Here is a 16,425-nt window from a genome sequence, read left to right as displayed (position 1 = left end):
CAGAGTGTCTGAATTGAGCAGACCACTCTTACCCAGTCCAAAGATCAGGGCTTGATCCATCACCGTTATTTATCTCACTGCCCCATCCCAGCTCAGAACCTGGCTATATGCAAATCAGTCTGTCCCTGGCCCAGTGCATCATGGGAACAGGGCAGACTAAACTACCAAGCCAATTCTTTACCAGAAAGGAGACAAGCTACCGGGGACCGGTTTCTGGCATTTCAGCCTCTTCGGCCCGGCTTGCTTGAATCCTGATGGAGCAGTGAGAAAGGGACTCATGTCTGAGTATACCCTGCCACACCTATAGTGGCCAAAATCGATTTACAAAAGGGGGTGGTGATGAACAGAGTGTCTGAATTGAGCAGACCACTCTTACCCAGTCCAAAGATCAGGGCTTGATCCATCACCGTTATTTATCTCACTGCCCCATCCCAGCTCAGAACCTGGCTATATGCAAATCAGTCTGTCCCTGGCCCAGTGCATCATGGGAACAGGGCAGACTAAACTACCAAGCCAATTCTTTACCAGAAAGGAGACAAGCTACCGGGGACCGGTTTCTGGCATTTCAGCCTCTTCGGCCCGGCTTGCTTGAATCCTGATGGAGCAGTGAGAAAGGGACTCATGTCTGAGTATACCCTGCCACACCTATAGTGGCCAAAATCGATTTACAAAAGGGGGTGGTGATGAACAGAGTGTCTGAATTGAGCAGACCACTCTTACCCAGTCCAAAGATCAGGGCTTGATCCATCACCGTTATTTATCTCACTGCCCCATCCCAGCTCAGAACCTGGCTATATGCAAATCAGTCTGTCCCTGGCCCAGTGCATCATGGGAACAGGGCAGACTAAACTACCAAGCCAATTCTTTACCAGAAAGGAGACAAGCTACCGGGGACCGGTTTCTGGCATTTCAGCCTCTTCGGCCCGGCTTGCTTGAATCCTGATGGAGCAGTGAGAAAGGGACTCATGTCTGAGTATACCCTGCCACACCTATAGTGGCCAAAATCGATTTACAAAAGGGGGTGGTGATGAACAGAGTGTCTGAATTGAGCAGACCACTCTTACCCAGTCCAAAGATCAGGGCTTGATCCATCACCGTTATTTATCTCACTGCCCCATCCCAGCTCAGAACCTGGCTATATGCAAATCAGTCTGTCCCTGGCCCAGTGCATCATGGGAACAGGGCAGACTAAACTACCAAGCCAATTCTTTACCAGAAAGGAGACAAGCTACCGGGGACCGGTTTCTGGCATTTCAGCCTCTTCGGCCCGGCTTGCTTGAATCCTGATGGAGCAGTGAGAAAGGGACTCATGTCTGAGTATACCCTGCCACACCTATAGTGGCCAAAATCGATTTACAAAAGGGGGTGGTGATGAACAGAGTGTCTGAATTGAGCAGACCACTCTTACCCAGTCCAAAGATCAGGGCTTGATCCATCACCGTTATTTATCTCACTGCCCCATCCCAGCTCAGAACCTGGCTATATGCAAATCAGTCTGTCCCTGGACCAGTGCATCATGGGAACAGGGCAGACTAAACTACCAAGCCAATTCTTTACCAGAAAGGAGACAAGCTACCGGGGACCGGTTTCTGGCATTTCAGCCTCTTCGGCCCGGCTTGCTTGAATCCTGATGGAGCAGTGAGAAAGGGACTCATGTCTGAGTATACCCTGCCACACCTATAGTGGCCAAAATCGATTTACAAAAGGGGGTGGTGATGAACAGAGCGTCTGAATTGAGCAGACCACTCTTACCCAGTCCAAAGATCAGGGCTTGATCCATCACCGTTATTTATCTCACTGCCCCATCCCAGCTCAGAACCTGGCTATATGCAAATCAGTCTGTCCCTGGCCCAGTGCATCATGGGAACAGGGCAGACTAAACTACCAAGCCAATTCTTTACCAGAAAGGAGACAAGCTACCGGGGACCGGTTTCTGGCATTTCAGCCTCTTCGGCCCGGCTTGCTTGAATCCTGATGGAGCAGTGAGAAAGGGACTCATGTCTGAGTATACCCTGCCACACCTATAGTGGCCAAAATCGATTTACAAAAGGGGGTGGTGATGAACAGAGTGTCTGAATTGAGCAGACCACTCTTACCCAGTCCAAAGATCAGGGCTTGATCCATCACCGTTATTTATCTCACTGCCCCATCCCAGCTCAGAACCTGGCTATATGCAAATCAGTCTGTCCCTGGCCCAGTGCATCATGGGAACAGGGCAGACTAAACTACCAAGCCAATTCTTTACCAGAAAGGAGACAAGCTACCGGGGACCGGTTTCTGGCATTTCAGCCTCTTCGGCCCGGCTTGCTTGAATCCTGATGGAGCAGTGAGAAAGGGACTCATGTCTGAGTATACCCTGCCACACCTATAGTGGCCAAAATCGATTTACAAAAGGGGGTGGTGATGAACAGAGTGTCTGAATTGAGCAGACCACTCTTACCCAGTCCAAAGATCAGGGCTTGATCCATCACCGTTATTTATCTCACTGCCCCATCCCAGCTCAGAACCTGGCTATATGCAAATCAGTCTGTCCCTGGCCCAGTGCATCATGGGAACAGGGCAGACTAAACTACCAAGCCAATTCTTTACCAGAAAGGAGACAAGCTACCGGGGACCGGTTTCTGGCATTTCAGCCTCTTCGGCCCGGCTTGCTTGAATCCTGATGGAGCAGTGAGAAAGGGACTCATGTCTGAGTATACCCTGCCACACCTATAGTGGCCAAAATCGATTTACAAAAGGGGGTGGTGATGAACAGAGTGTCTGAATTGAGCAGACCACTCTTACCCAGTCCAAAGATCAGGGCTTGATCCATCACCGTTATTTATCTCACTGCCCCATCCCAGCTCAGAACCTGGCTATATGCAAATCAGTCTGTCCCTGGCCCAGTGCATCATGGGAACAGGGCAGACTAAACTACCAAGCCAATTCTTTACCAGAAAGGAGACAAGCTACCGGGGACCGGTTTCTGGCATTTCAGCCTCTTCGGCCCGGCTTGCTTGAATCCTGATGGAGCAGTGAGAAAGGGACTCATGTCTGAGTATACCCTGCCACACCTATAGTGGTCAAAATCGATTTACAAAAGGGGGTGGTGATGAACAGAGTGTCTGAATTGAGCAGACCACTCTTACCCAGTCCAAAGATCAGGGCTTGATCCATCACCGTTATTTATCTCACTGCCCCATCCCAGCTCAGAACCTGGCTATATGCAAATCAGTCTGTCCCTGGCCCAGTGCATCATGGGAACAGGGCAGACTAAACTACCAAGCCAATTCTTTACCAGAAAGGAGACAAGCTACCGGGGACCGGTTTCTGGCATTTCAGCCTCTTCGGCCCGGCTTGCTTGAATCCTGATGGAGCAGTGAGAAAGGGACTCATGTCTGAGTATACCCTGCCACACCTATAGTGGCCAAAATCGATTTACAAAAGGGGGTGGTGATGAACAGAGTGTCTGAATTGAGCAGACCACTCTTACCCAGTCCAAAGATCAGGGCTTGATCCATCACCGTTATTTATCTCACTGCCCCATCCCAGCTCAGAACCTGGCTATATGCAAATCAGTCTGTCCCTGGCCCAGTGCATCATGGGAACAGGGCAGACTAAACTACCAAGCCAATTCTTTACCAGAAAGGAGACAAGCTACCGGGGACCGGTTTCTGGCATTTCAGCCTCTTCGGCCCGGCTTGCTTGAATCCTGATGGAGCAGTGAGAAAGGGACTCATGTCTGAGTATACCCTGCCACACCTATAGTGGCCAAAATCGATTTACAAAAGGGGGTGGTGATGAACAGAGCGTCTGAATTGAGCAGACCACTCTTACCCAGTCCAAAGATCAGGGCTTGATCCATCACCGTTATTTATCTCACTGCCCCATCCCAGCTCAGAACCTGGCTATATGCAAATCAGTCTGTCCCTGGCCCAGTGCATCATGGGAACAGGGCAGACTAAACTACCAAGCCAATTCTTTACCAGAAAGGAGACAAGCTACCGGGGACCGGTTTCTGGCATTTCAGCCTCTTCGGCCCGGCTTGCTTGAATCCTGATGGAGCAGTGAGAAAGGGACTCATGTCTGAGTATACCCTGCCACACCTATAGTGGCCAAAATCGATTTACAAAAGGGGGTGGTGATGAACAGAGTGTCTGAATTGAGCAGACCACTCTTACCCAGTCCAAATATCAGGGCTTGATCCATCACCGTTATTTATCTCACTGCCCCATCCCAGCTCAGAACCTGGCTATATGCAAATCAGTCTGTCCCTGGCCCAGTGCATCATGGGAACAGGGCAGACTAAACTACCAAGCCAATTCTTTACCAGAAAGGAGACAAGCTACCGGGGACCGGTTTCTGGCATTTCAGCCTCTTCGGCCCAGCTTGCTTGAATCCTGATGGATTGTCCACCCTAAGCGTGGAAGGGTATTCTCAGATGTGAGACCCTTGCTCATTGCACCATCAGGATTCAAGCAAACCGGGCCGAAGACGGCTGTAATGCCAGAAACCGGTCCCCGGGAGCTTGTTTCCTTCCCAGTGTAAGAATTGGCTTTTGTAGTTTGGTTTGCCCTGTTCCCATCATGCACTGGGACAGGAACAGACTAATTTGCATTCAGCCAGGTTCTGAAACTGGGATGGTGCAGTGAGCTAAAAAACGGTGTTGGATCTAGCCCTGATCTCTTGACTGGGTGAGAGCTTTCTGCTTAATTCGGAGACTCTGTCCCTCACCACCCCTTTTTGTAAATATTTTTGTCCACCCTAAGCGTGGAAGGGTATTCTCAGATGTGAGACCCTTGCTCATTGCACCATCAGGATTCAAGCAAACCGGGCCGAAGACGGCTGTAATGCCAGAAACCGGTCCCCGGGAGCTTGTTTCCTTCCCAGTGTAAGAATTGGCTTTTGTAGTTTGGTTTGCCCTGTTCCCATCATGCACTGGGACAGGAACAGACTAATTTGCATTCAGCCAGGTTCTGAAACTGGGATGGTGCAGTGAGCTAAAAAACGGTGTTGGATCTAGCCCTGATCTCTTGACTGGGTGAGAGCTTTCTGCTTAATTCGGAGACTCTGTCCCTCACCACCCCTTTTTGTAAATATTTTTGTCCACCCTAAGCGTGGAAGGGTATTCTCAGATGTGAGACCCTTGCTCATTGCACCATCAGGATTCAAGCAAACCGGGCCGAAGACGGCTGTAATGCCAGAAACCGGTCCCCGGGAGCTTGTTTCCTTCCCAGTGTAAGAATTGGCTTTTGTAGTTTGGTTTGCCCTGTTCCCATCATGCACTGGGACAGGAACAGACTAATTTGCATTCAGCCAGGTTCTGAAACTGGGATGGTGCAGTGAGCTAAAAAACGGTGTTGGATCTAGCCCTGATCTCTTGACTGGGTGAGAGCTTTCTGCTTAATTCGGAGACTCTGTCCCTCACCACCCCTTTTTGTAAATATTTTTGTCCACCCTAAGCGTGGAAGGGTATTCTCAGATGTGAGACCCTTGCTCATTGCACCATCAGGATTCAAGCAAACCGGGCCGAAGACGGCTGTAATGCCAGAAACCGGTCCCCGGGAGCTTGTTTCCTTCCCAGTGTAAGAATTGGCTTTTGTAGTTTGGTTTGCCCTGTTCCCATCATGCACTGGGACAGGAACAGACTAATTTGCATTCAGCCAGGTTCTGAAACTGGGATGGTGCAGTGAGCTAAAAAACGGTGTTGGATCTAGCCCTGATCTCTTGACTGGGTGAGAGCTTTCTGCTTAATTCGGAGACTCTGTCCCTCACCACCCCTTTTTGTAAATATTTTTGTCCACCCTAAGCGTGGAAGGGTATTCTCAGATGTGAGACCCTTGCTCATTGCACCATCAGGATTCAAGCAAACCGGGCCGAAGACGGCTGTAATGCCAGAAACCGGTCCCCGGGAGCTTGTTTCCTTCCCAGTGTAAGAATTGGCTTTTGTAGTTTGGTTTGCCCTGTTCCCATCATGCACTGGGACAGGAACAGACTAATTTGCATTCAGCCAGGTTCTGAAACTGGGATGGTGCAGTGAGCTAAAAAACGGTGTTGGATCTAGCCCTGATCTCTTGACTGGGTGAGAGCTTTCTGCTTAATTCGGAGACTCTGTCCCTCACCACCCCTTTTTGTAAATATTTTTGTCCACCCTAAGCGTGGAAGGGTATTCTCAGATGTGAGACCCTTGCTCATTGCACCATCAGGATTCAAGCAAACCGGGCCGAAGACGGCTGTAATGCCAGAAACCGGTCCCCGGGAGCTTGTTTCCTTCCCAGTGTAAGAATTGGCTTTTGTAGTTTGGTTTGCCCTGTTCCCATCATGCACTGGGACAGGAACAGACTAATTTGCATTCAGCCAGGTTCTGAAACTGGGATGGTGCAGTGAGCTAAAAAACGGTGTTGGATCTAGCCCTGATCTCTTGACTGGGTGAGAGCTTTCTGCTTAATTCGGAGACTCTGTCCCTCACCACCCCTTTTTGTAAATATTTTTGTCCACCCTAAGCGTGGAAGGGTATTCTCAGATGTGAGACCCTTGCTCATTGCACCATCAGGATTCAAGCAAACCGGGCCGAAGACGGCTGTAATGCCAGAAACCGGTCCCCGGGAGCTTGTTTCCTTCCCAGTGTAAGAATTGGCTTTTGTAGTTTGGTTTGCCCTGTTCCCATCATGCACTGGGACAGGAACAGACTAATTTGCATTCAGCCAGGTTCTGAAACTGGGATGGTGCAGTGAGCTAAAAAACGGTGTTGGATCTAGCCCTGATCTCTTGACTGGGTGAGAGCTTTCTGCTTAATTCGGAGACTCTGTCCCTCACCACCCCTTTTTGTAAATATTTTTGTCCACCCTAAGCGTGGAAGGGTATTCTCAGATGTGAGACCCTTGCTCATTGCACCATCAGGATTCAAGCAAACCGGGCCGAAGACGGCTGTAATGCCAGAAACCGGTCCCCGGGAGCTTGTTTCCTTCCCAGTGTAAGAATTGGCTTTTGTAGTTTGGTTTGCCCTGTTCCCATCATGCACTGGGACAGGAACAGACTAATTTGCATTCAGCCAGGTTCTGAAACTGGGATGGTGCAGTGAGCTAAAAAACGGTGTTGGATCTAGCCCTGATCTCTTGACTGGGTGAGAGCTTTCTGCTTAATTCGGAGACTCTGTCCCTCACCACCCCTTTTTGTAAATATTTTTGTCCACCCTAAGCGTGGAAGGGTATTCTCAGATGTGAGACCCTTGCTCATTGCACCATCAGGATTCAAGCAAACCGGGCCGAAGACGGCTGTAATGCCAGAAACCGGTCCCCGGGAGCTTGTTTCCTTCCCAGTGTAAGAATTGGCTTTTGTAGTTTGGTTTGCCCTGTTCCCATCATGCACTGGGACAGGAACAGACTAATTTGCATTCAGCCAGGTTCTGAAACTGGGATGGTGCAGTGAGCTAAAAAACGGTGTTGGATCTAGCCCTGATCTCTTGACTGGGTGAGAGCTTTCTGCTTAATTCGGAGACTCTGTCCCTCACCACCCCTTTTTGTAAATATGGTTCACAATGTCGCAGCATGTTTTCTGTTGAGACACTCTAGGGAAGTCCACATCAACCGTACCTGAAAGAACTTCTCAGGCTCCCTATCAAGGAACATGTGAGGTTTAAAGGATTAGTCCTGACAGAGCTTTCTATCGCTCTGGCTCTCAGTACTGGTCCAATAAAATGGCTCCCTACCAACCTTCCAGATCCTTTTGTTCTTCCAGGTCCCTGTTGGTGGTGATTTCTCAATTTAGAAAGAAAAAGTGGGGGGGTAGCTCTTACTCCTACCTAGCTGCGAGGGGTTAAAAAGACCTCCCGCAACAGCTCCGCGCCACAGAGGATATCCAAGCCTTTACGAGTTTTCTTAAAACTTAGTTCTTTGGGCTCTATTTTTAGACCATAAGTCAATACAGGATCAGTTTTACTACCCAGGGGGAGGATACTCATTGCTTAGCTGTTAAGGATTCCAAATCCCCTAAATTGATAGATAGTCCTCTAACGATCCTACTTCCCGTTTAAATCACAAACAAACATTCCATTGGAACACCAATCTCAGAAATGGTTAAAAAAAACACATCAGAAACTGTTGTTATATCATTAGAGTAGTGACACAAGGTCCAAGGGGCGTGAAGGCCCCATTACACTGCAATTACAATTAAGTTCCTCCCTTCCCGTAAATGGGTCGCGGCTCTGGAAGCACTGTTGACGAGCAGTTTCTCATTGCCCCCTCATCTCTGTAGCAATTCCCTTATTGCCACTTCTCCCGTGTCCAGGCCCATGGCTTGGACCTATGTTTACATGTTAGGTGTCTTTGAGAGGGCCAAACTTGTCACATAAATGTCCTATTTTACCCTTTATCTTTGTCTCTATGTCCCCCTTTTTTTCCTTGACTGTTCTGGACTATTTTGTACTGAATTATCCTTTCCTGTAAGTACACCAAGTCCATTTTCTGCTCCGGTCTTGGGCTTCGCACTCTGTAGCATAGCAAACAGACACCTAGGCACAACGTCCATGAATCTGGTCAGTCTTTTTATTTTTAACACAAATCGTACTTGATTCGTGAGAAGGGTATGAAGAAGGCAACTATAATATAATAATTGCTTTAAACAAAAAAGCTAACAAACACCTGGTTTGGAAAGTGGCCAAGCACGAACATTTAAGTAGGACATGACACAATTCCTTTGGACTCCTCGGGAATGGTTCAGGGCCTCCCAGAGAAGTAGCACCCAGTCCCCTGCCTCTTCAATCCCCTTGTGAATGCATGGCTAAAGATTCCCACATTGAGTAGGGGCCCTAGAATTGAAACAAATTAGTGATTTTGTCATCTGACACAACTTTTCAGTAGTGAGAGGACATCAATATTCATTCCTCACTCAGTTATGGAATCCTTGAACCAGGCACACGTCAGGCAGCTCTACAGGGCGTTTCCAGTGGATGATTTATTAGGTAGGTGCTGCCTCTCGCTAGTTGAGCAATGTGTTTCTTTTTACACAATCAACACTTAGGCACGCATCCATCTCGGCATCAAGCCAATTTCTAATGACTTTTTTGAAGCCATGATAGAAACTTCTTTGCAAAAAGTTTGGAAACTTCTCAAGAATGGGCTTGTGATAAAACTAGACCATGATTAAATGTAGTGATTCCGTTTTAAGGACTATCATTCCCTTTTTAAAAACATATAAAGTAACAAAGATCTAGAACATTTAGACAACATAGGAGTTCCCACTACCATCAACTATACTTCCATTGCAACACTTCACAGCTTGTCCACATTCTACGGTTCTGAATTGAGGAGAGATCACGGTAAAAAGGAATAATCCACTTCCACTAAAGAGTTATGCAGCATATACTACAATACAGCTATGACCACCTTCACCAATATCTCATTCCTCACAGGAATCAAAGGACTATAATTTACTAAATGCACTGGTGGGAATCGGGTTTTGACACGATGAAAAATCAAAATTGAGGAGGCAAACTCATGCATCGCAACAGAACATCGAAGGATATCAGATTAAACTGTGGAGGTAGGTCGAGTAGATTCAAATACCAGGATTATATATATGCCATAAAAAGGTGATTGAAGGGTATTCATGTGATTCATGATGCAAATTTCAGGATCATGAATTCAATCAAGTCATGGTCAGCGAGGAGCTTCAATACAACTTCTAAATACAATTCCTTTACCATTTAATGATATCTAACCATATTAACCTCACCCTATTACTAACCCCAAAATCCTAGGCTCTGCTACAATCTGTCAACTTACAACCTTCACAGTCCAACTAATCATTCAAGACCCTTGTATCCTAGAAGATAACCTCAGCATAGCCAATCGCACAGGACCTTCACACTGCAGTGAACCACTGACAGCCTACCATTTCATAACATCAGTTACTCAAAACATCAATCACACAATACTGCCCACTGCCATTAATTATTAAAACCAACCCAATATGTTAAACCATTTAAGTCCCTTCCTTTATGACAACAATGGCAATAACATTCTCCTGTATCCAATCGCACCAGTCCCTGCAACCACATTTGCATTGCACAAAATATCACTACATTCACATAAACCATCCTTCTGCAGTGTTCAAACATTGACGACTCCTGCTATGAAAATCACGGAGGACCTCAGTGCTGCATTTAAATAGACTAGCTGTTCCCACAGTAAAGTCACAGTGGAAGGACGGGCGGGGGCGGGGGGGCTTATGAAAGAGTCCCCAGTGATGTCGCCAAATGTGACCAATAGTGCAAAGCGCCCTTAAGGACACCAGAGCGGAATGGGAAGGGAGGGACAGCTGTGGCTTAAGGTTGGTTGTGTAACCAGGTATTGATATTGCATTGATGATCCCTCACAGACCAGAGGGTGTATGTGTGAAACGGAACTAAATAGTAAAACAGATTCAAACCATAAAGTTCCTCAATCCAACTATTATCTTCATCTCATAGCACACAGCAGCACTTCATCGGTCCCTGCCCTTTAATTCCATTACTTAGTCCTGCCAGTATCTAATTGTTATCCAACGATCCAGTTACTCATGCAGGGTAATTCCTTCTCTAAAAAAAATAAGGCAAAAAAACAATGCGTAAAAAGTGGCATTTATCAGGCAGGATTGTTTCCAGTCTCCTTCACTTGTCCAGTCTACCAACAATGTGCAATTAATAATGCGCCCAACTATTCTCAGGATTCGCAACACGCCTGTCTTGCTGCAGTTTCCATCGTTCAACCTCTTTCTGGGTGTTATCCGCTGATCTAACTACCCCACGGAAGTGGCACTCCTCCTGAGCACCCTCAATGACACGGACATCCTTCTGTCTCTCCTCAAGCATTATAGGGCCCACGTAGACCAATGCTTGACCTGACCTCCATTGAATGAATACAGACACAGGTGGTACCCTGAAGAAGAACTCCCTTCTGAGTTACAATGCATAGAGCTTGAAGCCAACTCTCCGGCCAGGAGACCCCTAATGTGTTTCTACTTACCCTTGCTCCCCAGGTCTGCCTCTCCTCGCCAACTGAAGAGACCCCCTTTTCCTTGGTGGAGGGGGCACTGCCTCCCTGTGAGTGTGGCAGGTCTCACTTCAGTTTGTAGCTCCATGTCCTTCCTCGAGTGGCTCCTAAGCTCTTCTGTCGGCTCTCCACTCTCCTCCTCATTTATTTCACACATCCTCCCCTCCCATCTCATTTCTCACACTCGTCCATAGCACAGCCTGTAATCAGCACCAAGGGTGGAGCGCGACACGCGCTGACGTGTTGCCTGAAACCGCAGACTTCCCCACAAGATGAAATGAAGAGGAGCGGCCGGCTCTATCGTGTCAGGACAGGTCGACAATTTCAATTAGAGTCTCAGCGATACAGGGTGATATGGAGGTGAGGTGGGTGTGAGGGAGAGCCTGGTGAAGAGAAAACAGTCTTCACGCTGAAATAGCCTGGCCACTTCCCACAGGTGAGCTGCAACCCCAGTTTCACCAGGAAAGAGGCGAGTACCTGGCGGCGGGCCTGGTTTTGAATCACATCCATGGACGTTTGCAGGCTTTTACAGAAAAGAGAAATGGCGAGAGTGGTATGGACAAGAGAAGAGAATTTTGGAAGAATCAATTAGAAAAGAGAGTGAAGTTCAGCAAAAATATGCTCAAACAGCTTAGAACTGTGTTCTGGTAAAGGGGTGCAATTGTACTAAGTATAGATTTTCTGTGTTGCTGATTATAAAAATTCCTGTCTTTGCTGCTAGAATGTGATTTGGACAATCAGTGTGTTCTAGATATGCAAGAATGCCAACTTACTCCTGCTTTACAAGTTAGGACAAACCTCTTGACCAGCGGTTCTTAGCATTTTGACTATTGTGGACCCCCAACGAATCACTACTAGAAACCGAGGACCGCCGTATAAACAAAAGATATGAACCACAAAATACACAAAAGGTATACATCAAACAAATATACAAAATACTACATTTATATAAAAATAAAAATGTTAGTGGTACGGTTGGAACTTTCAAACATTTGGCCTCTCGCTTAAAGAGGTAGCAACTTGCTAGACTACCTATCACTGTATCTTTTATGCTCCTTTTGTCAGTGCATAGCAGGTCTTCAATGGAGGGCACCAATCCCCCATACTAGATTCTGCTGCTGTACTTGAGCTGCTACCATGAATCAACATGAGTATACCCACTGATTGTTTACCTCCAATTTCAGATTACCTCACATTTATAGAGATTTTTTAATTTTCAATGTTAATATGCACTGGTGTATTCTGCTAAAAGTATGTAATTGTGAACCCTAGGTTAAGAACCGCAACTCTAGATACTGGATTCTGGAAGAGCATTGCTGCTGTGACCTGGAGAAGAGGCAGCTGGGCAAGAGAGATATTCGCCTTTTTTTTTTTAAAGATGTAACAGTTTTGATGTCTAGTCAGATGACTTATGATACTTTTTTCTTATTTTGTTTTTGTTCTGGTAGGAGGCTGCCTGAATAATTGAAACGTTTTCCAAGCATAAAGATGTACACAAACTTCTTCCCACCGAAGAAGGGTTATTCGGACCCAAAATGCATTGGGCAGTTATGAATTTAATTATTATGCCAGAATTTGTTGTAAGGGGCAGAACCTTCATATTGTACAACATGTAACATTATTTTCTTAGATTTATAAAAGTGTCTATGTACAAAATGGATTACTAATTGAGGATATAAAGACATACTGAAAAGAAAAATATTGTTGATCACATTTTGGATAAAAGCCTTATGTTGTGTGTTTAGTGTTAGAAATTTGCAAAATTCATCAGCAAAAACCTTAGGGACTATAGCTGTGCGCTGTGAAGAGGACAGATTTTGTCTGTCCCTGTATTATAGTGACAAGAGAAAGATGACCAATGACCTACCAGCAGAAGGCACAGTTCACTGAAAAAACATAACCCCAGTAGCCATAAGGGCAGAGTCTGACATGCATCCTGGATTAGTGAACAAAAGCAACCGAATGGGCGTAGTTTGGAGACCTGCAGATGCACATTCCAGGACCCCCCTATGGTGAGACAGAATCATCCCAGCCTGCCCTGTACTGACTACTCAGGACGAATACATCTCATAGGGTTCAGGCCCAGAAAGCCACGGGGGTTTCCGCGCCACTCCTGACCTTGAGATAGTAGTTCACTGGTGCCCCGATTCCAAGCCTTACCATTTTGAAGCTACATTCGCCTAAAGTATTAGTCTGCTCCAAATCCTAGTTCACATTTCTTAACGATGGCTGCCCAGTAACTCCCTACCTAGGCCAAGATGCTTTCTTTAATTGGACTTAGGCCTTGTTTTGGCCTCGCTCCAGTTTAAGCAGTAGTTTTTTTTGCACTTTACGGGTTTTCGCGGTTTTGCTGGCTTACACCCCTCCCATGCTCGTCGAGTTTCTCTACCTGCACCCTGGGGTGTCAAACTAAGACTTGCATAAGCACCAGAGCTTGAAATGGAAATGAGTGCAGGTTGTTTCTTAGAAGTGCCGGTACTCTCCAATTAAAAGTATTACATTTCTCTTGAGAAGTGCCGGTACTCTGCCTCTCAAAATTAAAAAAAAATGCCGGTACTCAGTACCGCACAATACCGTGCCATTTAAATCACTGATCAGCATTTTAATTGAGATTTGTGTCGTAGCTCTGCCACAGAATGTGCTTTTTTGTGTCAATTTAAACACTCTAGTTGTGCTACCTTTGAATGATCTGTTGAGTTTATGAATGCGGTTTACGAGTCTCTAACCTGTTCCACCTCCTAGCTTATTCAATTAAATCCCGCTGGAGGACTTTCTAAAAGGTATTCACAGCTCAAAATGAAACGACAGAAATGCCACTGGTAGGCGTCGACGGTATGTGTCAATCAATCTGGCAGCACAGAAAGAAGAAAGAAGAAAGGGTGAAGAGGCGATGGATGCGCCGCAGGTTCAAAGAGTCAGCCAGTAACAGAGGTTCCACGCCCAAGCCCCGGTCCGTCTGTAGAGCGCGGGTCAGCCCGCAGAGCCCATCTCAGCACGATCAATGGGAATAACAGGGCCGGGACGGTGGGAACAAACTTCAAGTGGGAGCTGGGTCGGGGGAGGATTAAATTACAGGGTGCAGCACTCCCTGCCGCTTCGAGGAGCTGTGCTCATCACGGACTAATCGGCAGTCACAAGAAGAATGAATCCCGATCGCTGCAAACACAGGGCACGTGCTCCCTCTGAAACGGCCCAACCATCGCATTTCATTCTGGAGCTGCTCCCCGTGTGGCCCATCAGGCCCCCTCACTGGCCTCAGACTGAAGTCACATCTCTGATGATTCAACTTCGTCTTACAGAGACGTCTTGAGGCCTTCAGTCTCAGCCGTGTAGGGCCACGTACTGTGTTTCGTCACATCTACATGAAGGGTCTATATGAAAACGCACAGGACTTCGAACCACTACAGGCCAGTGAATCGGCACATCTGTTTTTTACATTTTCGGGTGAAGAACCCATCCGAACACACTTAAGGACACCGGGATAGGAGTGAAACACTCATTCACAAAACTTGCTCCCAGCACGTGTTTCGCGAGAAGCGCTCTGTCAGATATCCAGGCTGCTTTAATGTGGAACTTCCCTGTCAATCAAAAAGGTGTGAGCGAGTTTGGTCATCTACCTGGAATCTCTTCAAAATAAAAGAGAACATTCTCTTGTCGTAACAAGGGAGGGGGAGGGAATAGAGGAAGAACAAGACAATGGGAAAAGAAGCATGGGCTAGGAGTGGAAGGAGAGAAACATTCTGCGCATACAATATTTCCTGTTCAATTTTTGTTCAGGTTCTAGGGTCAGTACTTGAAATGGAAAAATAGAAGTTCAATTTCGGTGAATTGCCGGCACTCTCCAAGTAAAAGTATCACGTTCCTCTTAAGAGGTGCATGTACTCTCCCTCTCAAAATAAACAAGCATTTGACATGCAATAGGTCGAGCATTTACGAGAGTTTAAGCTATTGGTATTGTAAATGATAATACCTTTTATGTACATTTTAAAAACCAAAACATAAATAAAAGTCATTGTCATTTACAATGCAATAGCTAAAACTCGATTAAATGCGAGACCTAGTGCATTGCCAATGCTCGTTTAGAAAATAGAGTGATGCTGATGCTCAGTTTGCGCTGGTCCCTGTGAGAGACGCGGGGAGTGGGCATGTCAGGGGACAGGCGAATGTGCTGAGAACGGATTTGGTGCATTTCAGCGAGTGAGTATAGGAATCTGAGGGGGTGGTGGGGGGGGGGGGGGAGTGGTGGAGGGAAGAGAAACCAAGCTAGGCTAAGAAAGAGGCATAAAAAGAGGGGCTGTTTTCGAAGGGTAAGAAAGAGCGGATGGGTAGGGACGGGATGTAAGAAAGAGGCGGTGAAGGAAGGGAGTGATTTCAGAGAAAGAACGGAGTGGGTTAGCAGCAAGGTGAACTCTGAGGTAAAACAGGAATAACAAGCATTTGCAATGCAATAGGTCTCGCATTAGGAAAGTTTGAGCTATTGGTATTGTAAATGACAACATTTTTATTTATGTGTTGGTTTTGAAAATAGCGAAATTAATAGCTTTGTCATTTACAATGTCAATAGTTATAACTTTCGGAAATGTGACACCTATAGCATTTGTAATGCAATAGGTGTTGTATTTACATGACTTAGATGTATTGATATTACAAATAACAATGGCTTTTAATTTTTTTTAATAAATAATACTTAAATAAAAGTTATTATAATTTATAATGGCAATAGTTTAAACTTTTGTAAATAACTTTTGTGAAGATTATGTTCAGTGTATTTTATTGTGACAAAAATCCAAGAACAGAAGTGAAATATTAACATCTTTTTGTGACATTTGTAATAAAGCTTGAAACAGTGCTAGAACATATTTGAACCAGTTGTTGAATGGTTGCACAGACTGATGCTGTGGTGGCACAGAGTGATGTTGTGGTGGCGATGAGTGATGTTGTGGTGGCGATGAGTGATGTTGTGGTGGCGATGAGTGATGTTGTGGTGGCGATGAGTGATGTTGTGGTGGCGATGAGTGATGTTGTGGTGGCGATGAGTGATGCTGTGGCGTTCAGAGATGCTGTGGTAGCGCATAGTGATATTGTGGTGCTCCTGAGTGATGCTGTGGTGGTGCTGAGTGATGCTGTGGTGATGTGATAGATAGAGTGAGTGCTATAGATAGAGGGAGGGCGATAGAGGGAGGGCGATAGATAGAGGGAGGGCGATAGATAGATAGAGGGAGGGCGATAGATAGATAGAGGGAGGGCGATAGATAGAGTGAGGGCGATAGATAGATAGAGTGAGGGCGATAGATAGATAGAGTGAGGGCGACAGATAGATAGAGTGAGGGCGACAGATAGATAGAGTGAGGGCGATAGATAGAGTGAGGGCGATAGATAGATAGAGTGAGGGCGACAGATAGATAGAGTGAGGGCG

The 16,425-nt window shown here is 46.3% G+C and overlaps 1 protein-coding gene across 8 annotated transcripts in view; it reads right to left on the bottom strand.

Moving 5' to 3' along the window:
* KIFC3 (kinesin family member C3) overlaps positions 1-16,425 on the bottom strand; it is a 422,885-nt gene that overhangs the window by 83,118 nt on the left and 323,342 nt on the right. The window contains exon 1 of one of the 8 annotated variants that reach the window (XM_086944998.1): positions 10,983-11,110. The exons of the other annotated variants lie outside the window; for them this stretch is intronic. Coding sequence (XP_086801124.1) covers positions 10,983-11,097 — 115 coding nt within the window. The 5' untranslated portion in view covers positions 11,098-11,110. Of the gene's footprint in view, positions 1-10,982; positions 11,111-16,425 lie in introns of those variants that run through there. 8 annotated transcript variants of the gene reach the window in all.

This window comes from Lissotriton vulgaris, chromosome 12 (assembly GCF_964263255.1).
Source record: "Lissotriton vulgaris chromosome 12, aLisVul1.2, whole genome shotgun sequence".
NCBI lineage: Eukaryota > Metazoa > Chordata > Amphibia > Caudata > Salamandridae > Lissotriton > Lissotriton vulgaris.
Note: the sequence above shows the minus strand (reverse complement) of the source record. Positions and strands in the feature narration are given on the sequence as shown.